The 11,207-nt window shown below is 43.9% G+C and overlaps 2 protein-coding genes across 2 annotated transcripts; both read right to left on the bottom strand.

Annotated features, from left to right (window-relative positions):
* Positions 1-1,433: 1,433 nt before the first annotated feature.
* On the bottom strand, positions 1,434-2,381 carry LOC108799065 (olfactory receptor 1020-like). The gene has a single exon (XM_018570883.1). It carries the CDS (start codon positions 2,379-2,381, stop codon positions 1,434-1,436), a length of 948 nt encoding a protein of 315 aa, XP_018426385.1.
* A 4,644-nt stretch (positions 2,382-7,025) lies between these two features.
* On the bottom strand, positions 7,026-10,864 carry LOC108799064 (olfactory receptor 1020-like). The gene is made up of 4 exons (XM_018570882.1): positions 10,853-10,864; positions 9,376-10,290; positions 8,487-8,728; positions 7,026-7,065 (listed from the first exon to the last, which is right to left on the bottom strand). Exons 1-4 carry the CDS (start codon positions 10,862-10,864, stop codon positions 7,026-7,028), a joined length of 1,209 nt encoding a protein of 402 aa, XP_018426384.1.
* Between the last annotated feature and the right edge of the window lie 343 nt (positions 10,865-11,207).

Genomic DNA, 11,207 nt, shown 5'->3' with positions numbered 1-11,207 from the left:
AATTCAGATGTGTCCGAATTTCGGGACGAGACGAATCGCACATGTCTACAACATATTTCTAATGTTTTAAATCATTACAAATGCTGTCAGTGCAGGAAAATACTTGTTGATAATGGCAGAAACTCATTGAGCTCCTTTATTGCGGTAGTGATCTGACAACATTGTCTCTGCTGCCTCTAAGTCCCAAGCGGTGGTGTCCACCCTGCCCTGTTCTCATCTGGGGGTTGTAGAACACACCCTCATGTTATAGAGATGAGGGGAGGATGATGCTCTGTAGTCCAGCAGAAGGTAACAGGCAGGTCCGGAACACTTTTTCAGATTTCAGTGCAGCAGAAGTTCAAAAAGGAAGTTAGGAGCTCACTAGTTTTCTGGCAGTACATTTTTCTGTACTTTCAGTATTATAAAGAGATAAAACCACAAGGAAATTCCGCAAATGTTTTGATATTTTTTTCAAGACATACACTTCCAAGCCTTCTAGCAGCTTGTTTAAGTGACACCCACCAATCCCATTAAGATCTGCTTTTAACATTCTCAAACTGGGTCTGAAGGTTGCTAAACAAGGCTCCCTGAAGACTGCCAAATTGTATTTAGAAGCTAGGTGCTCTCATACAAGCTAAAGCCTGTACATACAAGGCCTAAGGCAGGAGATCCACCTAAATAAGATGAAAGAGATCACATATCACCAGGGTTCAGAGGTCATTACTACAAGTAACACACAGTGCAGTACTCAGTAGTAAGTAAAGCACAGTAGGTGGCTCAGGAGTATGTACTGCAGTGTTCAGAGGTCAGTAGTATGTAATGCATAGTGCAGTAGTCAGTAGTAAGTAACGTAGAGTTTAGAATGACATGCACAGTGCAGAGGTCATGAGTAAGAAATGCTACATTTAGAGGTCAGTAGTATGCAATGTTACAGGTCTGTAATATGTAATGCAGACTTCAGAGTTTAGTAGCATGTAATGTATAGTGCAGTAGTCATTAGTAAGTAATGCAGAGTTTAGAAGTCAGTAGTATGCAATGCACAATGCAGAGGTCCATAGTAAGTAATGCAGAGTCCAGAGGTCAGTAGTATGTAATGTACAGTGCAGTAGTCAGTAGTAAGTAATGTAAAGTTCAGAAGTCAGTAGTATGCAATGCACAGTGCAGAGGTCATGATTAAGAAATGCTGAATTTAGAGGTCAGTAGTATGCAATGCACAGAGCAGAGGTCAGTTGAATGTAATGCACAGTGCAGAGGTCCATAGTATGTATTGCAGAGTTCAGAGGTCAGTTGAATGTAATATGAATTGAATGTATAAATCGGGTTCTTAGAGATTACACAATAGCCATACCAACGTATTTCAACTTTAAAAATATCACGGCCCAACCAAATCAATAAATAAATACACTTAATACCTTTTATATGAATTCTTTAAGGCAACAGCTTTATAAAACAATTTATTTTTTCTTAGTCAGAATGTGGATTCTTTTAATTCCGTTAACCATTTTAATTCTCAGTGCTTCAGTTCTTACTCCGTAGATCACGGGATTGAAAGTGACAGAAACCGTCAGACCGGTCATGGAGATGACAGTGTGAGCAACGGTCGAGACAGAACCGATGTTTAACCTGTATCTGAAGGCAACAAAGAGCGTGGCGGCCATGTATGTTGAAAAGGCCACTATGTGGGTCACCAAGGTATGGATGGCTTTCTGATAGGCTTCAGTGGAGATCTTCAGGCAAATGAGGAATGTTCTAATGTAACAGTAAACCACAATGAGCATTGAAAGTATTACAATGAGTTGCGTGCCGGTGGTACCGTAGATAGCGTTGACGGTGGTGTCTCCACAGGCCAGGCGAGTAAGGGACATGGTCTCGCAGTACACACTGTTTATCTTAATCCCACACAGGGGAAGTCTGGCTGTCAACACTACACCTATGATCCGGTTTGTGAAAATGATGATCCAGATGACCGCTAGGCTTTTCACAGCCTTCCCATTGGTCATCAGAACAGGGTACTGCAACGGGTGACCCACAGCCAAATATCGATCGTAGGCCATGATGGTGAAAGTCAAAATCTCGACGTAGGCAAACGTCTCAATAAAGAATGACTGGAAGAGGCAATTAGTGATTTGGATGCTGGTAAACCCAATGAGCAGGTCCACCACTAGCTTGGGGAAAACGGCTGAGCTTCCCACCATGGCGTTGAGCACCAAATTGCCTATAAAAATGTACATGGGTTCATGAAGTTTTTCTTCTAACCAGACAAACAGGATAATAGCGGAGCATAAAATCAGCGTTGTTACATAAATGATGAGATATGCAAGTGAATAAAGATATTTGAGGTTTTCCATCTCCACAAGTCCAACGAGAACAAAGTTGGTATTGACCTTGGACACATTCTCCATTTCAAGAGAAAACGGTGTCCTTAAATTTCTTGCCGAATTTGGCAATAGAACATTATTTTTCACGTCACCATGTTGGAGCTTTGCTTTCCTTTTTCAGTGTGACGCTTCATTCAATCATTCCAGCTCTCAGAGCCTCCAGTGTGCGACTCGGATGTACTTTTATAGTCATAGCTGGCTGTGTTCTTGGTTCCAAGGGATGAAATTAGTGCAGAAGTTGCAGAAGTCTTTTACCCAGTGGGACCATCAGCTTGTTACTGTTCATAAAGCTCACCTGTGACAACAAGCTAGTAAACATGTCAGTGCACCATAAGTCTATCTAATCTATATATATATCTATCTAATCTATCGATATATATATTAGGGCTGTTACTGATTAACATTTTTGTGTTCGATTAATCGGAAAAAAATTCATCGATTAATTTCGATTAATTATAACTCACATACAGAATTATTGTCTAAGCGACAATGGTAATGGGGACCGGGCCACACAAAGAAATTTAAAAAAAAAGGTAAATTTAAAAAAATGAACACGTTCAGGTTTTATTGAAAGGGGAGGGTTACAAAAATGGAAAGGTGAATGTCCCCTGGAAGCTGCTCTCTTCCGTGTGTATATGGCCCGGTTGGTTATTAAAGGAGAACTATGGGGTTAAGTCTTTTCCCCACAGTTCTCCTTAGGGTAACGGGAGGACACAAACTAGCGTCCTCCCGTCACCCTAGGCTCAGTATACCGCGAGCTGTAGCTCACCATATACTGAGACGCCACAGCTGGAGCGGATCCCGACATATACGTCGAGATCCGCCCAGCTGCGTGAGTGACAGCTGGCTCTGCCTATCTAGAGGCAGATCCAGTTGTACCTTCACCGGACTCCTCCCCCCTTCCCTTCGTTAGCCGTCACGGACATCGACATCACCGGACTCCTCCCCCCTTCCTTTCGTTAGCCGACGGAGCCACTTGGGTAAGGGAGTCCGGTAACGTCGATGTCCGTGAAGTCACCGGATCTCCGACGGAACTCCCAGAAGACCCGGAAGCCGGCGGAGAGGTGAGTACCGATCAAAAAAATTTTAATCGATCAAAAAAATTAACGATTAATCGTTAATTTCCACAGCCCTAATTATATATATGTATATGTATAGAGAGAGAGAAAGAGAGGAGGTTTACCTGTTGGGCCAGGCTTAACCCTTTCCTAGCCAGGGAAAGCTGCCCTTTTCAACCTCTCACTGACATACACAGAGTCTTGTACCCTGTCACAATATATATATATATATATACATATACACAGTCATGGCCAAAAATATTGCCCCCCCGGCATTTCTGTCAGATAATGCACCACTTTGCGCAGATAATTGTTGCAAGTACAAATGTTTCGGCATTCTCATGTTTATTTTTTGTGTTTGTGTTGGTATGACACAAAAAAAATGGAGAAAAGAAAAGCCAAACCTGAAACATTGCAGACAAAACTCCAAAAATGGACTAGGTTAAATTATTGGCACCTCAATTAATATTTGGTAGCCCAGCCCTTGGGAAAAACAACTGAAATCAATGGCTTCCTGTAACCATCAATGAGTTTCTTACACCTCTCTACAGGAATTTCAGACCACTCTTCTTTCACCAACTGCTCCGGGGCTCTCAGTTTGGACGGGTTCCTTTTCCCTCCACAGGAGCTCTATGGGATTCAGAACTGGTTTAGCTACAGTGCCGAGGGCTGTAAACTTCTTGACAATGTTGCGCACAGTGGACACTGTGAATATTATTTGTTGTATTGATGAACTGATTAATATGTTTAAATTTATATATTACTAACGTGTGTGTTTTCTCGAGTTAAACCAAGCTTAAAACTGCTTCCTGAGCAGACAATACACGGAAAACAGAATTAAGGAAGTTCTCCTCCCCTCATGACTGAAGTGACTCAACACAGGATGTACTAAAGACTTGTATAAAACATCGAGACAGGGGGGAGGGGGGTTGAAGACTCTTACGAGACTAAAGTGAGGAACGAGTCCGAACTTTTTTGATTGTCTGTATTGAGTTTTCCCGTGCACGAATAAAACAAATGTTAATCTTTTCAAATATACCATCGCCTCGTGTCGATATATATGCTGAGATTCCATCAACAACACAGGAACATTAAGATCTCTGGAGATGGACCTGTAACCTTGAGATTGTCCATGCTTTTCCACAAAAAGTTGGAATGCAATTTGGAGAAGGTGCCAATAATTTTGTCCAGCCACTTTTTGGAGTTTTGCGTGGAACGTATAAGGTTCGGCTTTTTTTTGTCTCCACTTTTTGGTGTCACCAATACAAACAGAAGATCGCATAGCCTACCATAGACCATGCACAGCCCACCTGAGAGTGACCCTGCAGAGCCCACCTGAGACCCTGCAGAGCCCACCATACACCCTGCACAGCCCACCAGAGACCCTGCACAGCCCACCTGAAACCCCACAAAGACCACCTGAGAGTGACTCTGCAGAGCCTACCTGAGACCTTGCAGATCCCACCATAGAGCCCACCATTGACCCTTCAGAGCCCACCCGAGACCCTGCAGAGCCAACCTGAGACCCCACAGAGCCCACCTAAGACCCCACAGAGTCCACCTGAGACCTCGCAAATACCAGACACCCTGAAGAGTCCACCTGAGACCCCACACAGCTAACGTGAGAGTGACCCTGCAGAGCCCACCATAGACCATGAAGACCACCTGAGACCCCACGCAGACCACCATAGACCCCACAGTGCTCACCTGAGATCCTGCAGAGCCCAGCTGAGACCCCACACATACCAGAGACCCTGCACAGCACACCTGAGTGATCCTGCACAGCCCAAATGAGACCCCACAGAGCCCACCTGGGACCCTGCAGAGCCCACCTGGGACCCTGCAGAGCCCACCTGGGACCCTGCAGAGCCCACCTGAGAACCCACACATACCAGAGACCCTGCAGAACCCACCTAAGACCCTGCAAAGCCCACCATAGATACTGCATAAGCCACCTGAGACCCTCCACATACCAGAGACCCTGCAGAGCCTACCTAAGACATCGCACAACCCACCATAGACCTCACAGCACCCACCAGAGATCCTGCAGAGCCCACCTGAAACCCCGCACATACCAGAGACCGTGCACAGCCCACCTGAGACCCCGCAGAGCCCACCTGAGACCCTGCACAGTCCACCTGAGACCCAGAACTGAACTGGCGCTGCTGGGCCCTGGCCCCCTCCCCCACTGCCGCCAGGCCCCAACCTCATCCTCCTCCACCTCTGATGCTGGGGCTCGGCCTCCTGACCGGGTCCCCCCTTTGCCCCGGGCCCCATAGCAACCATGTGGATCGCTATGGCAGTAGTTACGCCAACGGTTCTGTCACTGGTCAATATCTATCAAACTCTCATTAAGGATTATGAGACCTTAGATGATACAGCAGTGTAAAATTCGGTAGCAGCAGGACAATTTTAATGAGGGAAAATTGTCTGAAAGGTACTAGAGAAATATAGTATAGGCAGGTGTTTTACTACAAGCATTAAGAGGCCACAGCCAGCACAGCAGTGTAAAACTGGCCAGCAGCAGGATCATTTTATTGTGGGAGAATTGGACAAAATGTACTAGAGACAGAGAACAGAGAGGTGTTTAACTTCAGGAATTAGATCAAATTAGGACAGCAGCAGGATCATTTTAATGAGTGATGCTATGCCTAAATTTACTAGAGACACAGAGCACAGACTGGGGCTTCACTACAAGAATTAGTATACTGCAGAGGCATACCTCCTAACTGTCCCCCACTGGGAGCCAAATCCCTCTGTCCCTCTTTTCTCCTCAGTTGTCCCTGTTTAGAAATAGCCATGAAAAGGTTCTATTTACCTACAAAAAAAGTTATTCTACACTAAAACATTATCTCCTCTTAATTATCTTGTTTGCTATTTTGAAAAGCCAATATGAAGTAAAAGTAATGGTGTAGAAAAAAACAATTCTGAGTTTTAACAAATCATTTTCGCCATATACATTAACTTAATGGTCTCCATAACTGGGACTATGACAGGAGTGTGTTAACTGCTTATATTATATTTGGGGGTGTGTTAATTTCTTATATACTATTAGGAGTGTGGCAGGGGTGTGCCCATTGCCTAAATGCATTGTTCTGGAAGGTATCCTCACTTTCTCATTTCAAAAAAGTTAGGAGGTATGCAGAGGATACAGTGCAGGACGCAGTTGTAAGGGTCTCCGGGGAGGCCTGCGGGACAGTTTGCGTTCCACTGTGGAACGCATCGGGCCGGAGAAGGACAATGCAACTCCTCCCCTTTAGGAGGAGGTGCCCTGCTCTCCAGAGTGGAACGCAGAAGTGGCTGGTGGCCGCGAGGCACCGTCTTCGCCGCCGCTGGCTATTTAAATGTCGCTGGACGCTAGTATGACGTTCCACTATTAGGATTACACGCCCACAACTCGCAGCACCCATTTTTCGCAATATCCGCACCATTTAAAGACTCCTATTTTGTTAAGACGCAAAGAAACATATTAAAAAGTATGATAAAAATAAAACTTTTATTCAAAGGTATTAAACTTGTAGGCACAATACTGTATAAGTATTCTTATCAAATAAAACAGAAGGCAAGCAATAAATGTCCAACTACAATAGAGTCTATAAAAAATAAAGTGTCAGGTTTTCATGCTGCTCCCTTCCTTCAAGTAAGTGCATCTAGAAAAGTAAAAATAGAAAACAGAACATAAAACCCGGACTACGTGTAAAATGAATGAATTACAATATGTCCGAATATACGTAACATGTATTCAGGCGCATAGTAATTTGTTTGAGAATGTGCGGCGGCCATGTTGGCCACCGGCGTGTTCTGTGAATGTGTGCCACCATCATAGAGGTACTCAGTACAGAGGCTCCTCCCATTCAAATATTTACTATCAACAGTTTCTGAATGGAGAGGAGCCTCTGTACAGACTGCTTCTCCTCATTGAGGAAATCTTGAATGAACAGGCTGAATTTCGGATACCGAAATAACGAAATATCCGAACCAAACCGACTTTTTCCGCAGCTTACATGTCTACTGACCGATCTTGGTAACATTAAATAGCAATAATGAGACACAGAATCCTCACATTGAGATAATAACATGAGATTTATTTACACCAGGAGAACACTGGTGGAGGGATTTCAGTGAAGATGATGTTTTCTTACACAGTGGTATAAAAAAAGAGAGCGAGAGAGAGTTATAGAGACAGATTTATATTCTTTTTCATTTATTGTTGCATCCCTATTTCAGCAGATTATCATTAAGATTATAAAACAGTATTGTAGAAGTTCAGCATAAAGAAATAGTAAATTAAATATGATCTAAACCCAAGAAACTAAATGGAATACATTGCAAACCTACCAGATGTGGCGATTGCACTAGTTTTCTTTTTCAGTTTATCTTGGTGACCCTGCCAGTAATACATTTCCTGTCATAAAGTGACAACACTTAAAGTGATACCCCCTTCTCATGTCCATAACATAGGGGGTTGTTTTGAAGTCAACGGAGTCCATAACATAGGGTTTTGTTCTGAAGTCCACCGAGTACATGCCATAGGGGGTAGCCTGAAGTCCACAGAGTCAATAACATTGGGGGGTGGCCTGAAGTCCACAACATAGGGGGTGTGTACAGGACGCAAGAAGATGGGTCCTGGGAGAAGTGTATATTTCCCTTTGTTCGGGTTGTGGTCCCTTTAAGGGACAGAAATGGGTTAACAGTTGCTGCAGGAAGTGTGTTCAAAAGGATAGGAAGCTAGAGACAGAGGGGGAGAGAGAAGCCCAGATTAATGTTTGCAGACAAGGCTGTGGAGCAGATGGAAGTACTGGTGCTTTGAAGCAGCTGAACTTTACTGGGAGCCTGTGGGCTGAGTGTGATAACCTTGTGGACTGAAGCCCTCCAAGCCGGTGAGGCTGTTATACTTTCCTGTGCTGAAGGAAGCAAACGGTACGGTTTATTATTTCTATGCGGAAGGAAGCAATCTTTTAAGTTGTTTTGCTGTACTGAAGGAAATGACTGTTTATTGTTGCTGCTGTGGAAAATAAATGCAGTTTGTCTGAGAAAGCCTGTGTCCTGCGGTCCAGCTAATTCCCCAAACATCACAGGTGTAATGAAGTTCACAGAATCCATAACATAGGGGGGTGTCCTGAAGTCCACAGAGTCCATAACATAGGGGGGTGTCCTGAAGTCCACAGAGTCCATAACATAGGTGGGTGTCCTGAAGTCCACAGAGTCCATAACATAGGGGGGTGTCCTGAAGTCCACAGAGTCCATAACATAGGTTGGTGTCCTGAAGTCCACAGAGTCCATAACATAGAGGGTTGTTCGGAAGTCCACAGACTACATAACATAGAGGGGTGTCCTGAAGTCCACAGAGTCCATAACATAGGGGGGTGTCATGAAGTTCCCAGAGTCCATAACATAGGGGGTTGTTCTGAAGTCCACAGACTACATAACATAGAGGGGTGTCCTGAAGTCCACAGAGAGAACTTGGAACTGGTATTAGAGAGGCGAGGAGCACGGATAGTTATCATTCCAGTTAGGGATGCACCGATACTGATACTAGGTATCAGGAAGCTGGACGGCGAGTCATTACACGCTGCCCGGCTTCATGATTGGCCGGGAAGCCAGCTCCATGTTCCCTCAACCCTAGGACGCATGGAACTGGCTTCCCAGCCAATCAGAAAGCAGGGGGACGTGTAATGACTCACCGCCCAGCTTTCTGATTGATCAGGAAGCTGGCCAGTCAGGAAGCCAGAGGGCGAGTCATTACCTGCCCCCAGCTTCCTGATTGGCTAGAAAGCCAGCTCCATGCTTCCTCATCACCTGGTGACAATGGAGCATGGAGAGGGCTTTCAGGATAATCAGGAAGCCGGGCCGGGCGAGTCATTAAGTACCTTAATGGGACTTCCGGTATTAATGTCTTTATTCAACCTCAAATACTATGTAACTATGTATGTAACTATGTATTTTTGAAAACAATAAACAATTTTAATCCTGAGAGCCTCTGTCCTTATTCCATACACCAGAGGATTTAGAGTTACAGAAATGATCAGACCAGCTATGGCGATGACAACATGGGCAACAATAGAGAGTGAGCCATTGCCTAACCTGTACCGGAAAATGACAAACAGGCTGGTGGCCATGAAGGTGGAAAACGTGACTATATGGGTGACCAGCGTATGGATGGCTTTCTGATGGGCCTGCGCGGAAATTTGGAGACAGACAATAAATGTTCGTATGTAACAGTAAAATGAAAGCAAGATACAGCTACCAACCACAGTCACTGTCCAGGTTGTCCCGAAAACGTTATTGACCGTCGTGTCTCCACAGGCCAGGCGAAGAAGGGACATGGTCTCACAGTACACACCATTAATATACACACCACACATTGTCAGCCTGGCAGCCAAGATCACATTAATGCCTATACTGGCATAAGCAAAAATAGATATAACCAGTAAGACTTTGAAAGCTCTGTCATTTGCCATCAAAGTTGGGTATCTCAGGGGGTGACCAACCGCCAAGTATCGATCGTAGGACATAGCCGTGAAAGTCATAAGTTCAATCGTGCCAAAGCTTTGATAGCAAAATGCTTGGATGAGGCATCCCGGAAGAGGAATGATGTTGAGTCCATAGAACAAGTCAATTGCCAGCTTAGGGAGGACGGACGAGCTCCCAAACATCACATTGGCCACCAGATTGCTAATGAAGATGTACATAGGTTCATGAAGGCTTACCTCTAACCAGACAACATAGACAATCAAGGAAGACAATATCATACTGATGGCATAAATCATAATGGCCAATGTAGCATACAGATACCAGAAATTTTCCATCTCAACAACGCCAAGGAGAACAAAATTTGTGTTGATTTTTGATACATTTTCCATTTGTTCAAGAACCTGAAGAATACCAGAAGTTTGGATGTGTTCCTTGTGTTGTCTTTTTTTTATTTTTTTATTCTGATTTAGGATTTTTGTAACACTTGATGGAGATGATGTTATTTGAGAACATTCAAACATGTTCCACTGCCAGCATAAAGGTTCTATGTTCCCATTGTGCCAGGTTTTATAGAAATATTGAAGTTTGTTGTGTCCTCATCTGGGATTTGTCTTCATGGAGACATCCAAAGTAAACAAGGGATGGAGATTGTTTAGGGACAGCAAGGATGGTGGTCCAGTGGGATACAAAGGCTGTTACCATTGCTCATTATATGCGAGCTGTACATGAATTGGTGCAATGTTGGAAATATTTAGTATATATGGACAATGCGTTGGATGTATGTATGTTTATAGCTAATGTGTTTTTCTTTAGTTTTGGATAGAATAGGTAAAGGTTTAAACCCTTATCAGGTTCTTTTTCTTTTATTGAAAGTAGATTATATGCAAAAATAAATAAATATGTAATACTACCAATGTATGGGAACATTCTTCCTTCTACTGACACCGATGTAAGGGGACATACTTCCTTCCACATACTTCCTTCCACTGACACAAATGTATGGGAACATTCTTCCCTCTACTGACACCAATATAAGGGGACATTCTTCCTTCTACTCACACCAATGTAAGGGGACATTCTTCCTTCCAGTGACCCCAATGTAAGGGGACATTCTTCCTTCCACTGACACTATAAAGTCATAAGTTCAATCGTGCCAAAGCTTTGATAGCAAAATGCTTGGATGAGGCATCCCGGAAGAGGAATGATGTTGAGTCCATAGAACAAGTCAATTGCCAGCTTAGGGAGGACGGACGAGCTCCCAAACATCACATTGGCCACCAGATTGCTAATGAAGATGTACATAGGTTCATGAAGGCTT

Source organism: Nanorana parkeri, unplaced genomic scaffold (assembly GCF_000935625.1).
Source record: "Nanorana parkeri isolate BGI_ZX_2015 unplaced genomic scaffold, ASM93562v1 scaffold1622, whole genome shotgun sequence".
NCBI lineage: Eukaryota > Metazoa > Chordata > Amphibia > Anura > Dicroglossidae > Nanorana > Nanorana parkeri.
Note: the sequence above shows the minus strand (reverse complement) of the source record. Positions and strands in the feature narration are given on the sequence as shown.

Excerpts from the sequence above, each read along its gene's own strand:
- LOC108799065 (XM_018570883.1), bottom strand. The coding sequence starts at position 2,381 with ATGGAGAATGTGTCCAAGGTCAATACCAACTTTGTTCTCGTTGGACTT.
- LOC108799064 (XM_018570882.1), bottom strand. Across the intron at positions 8,729-9,375 it reads AGGCTCTCAGGATTAAAATT|TCTGTGGACTTCCGAACAAC; the intron begins GTTTATTGTTTT and ends TATGTTATGTAG. Across the intron at positions 7,066-8,486 it reads AACTTCATTACACCTGTGAT|ATGCACTTACTTGAAGGAAG; the intron begins GTTTGGGGAATT and ends TTACTTTTCTAG.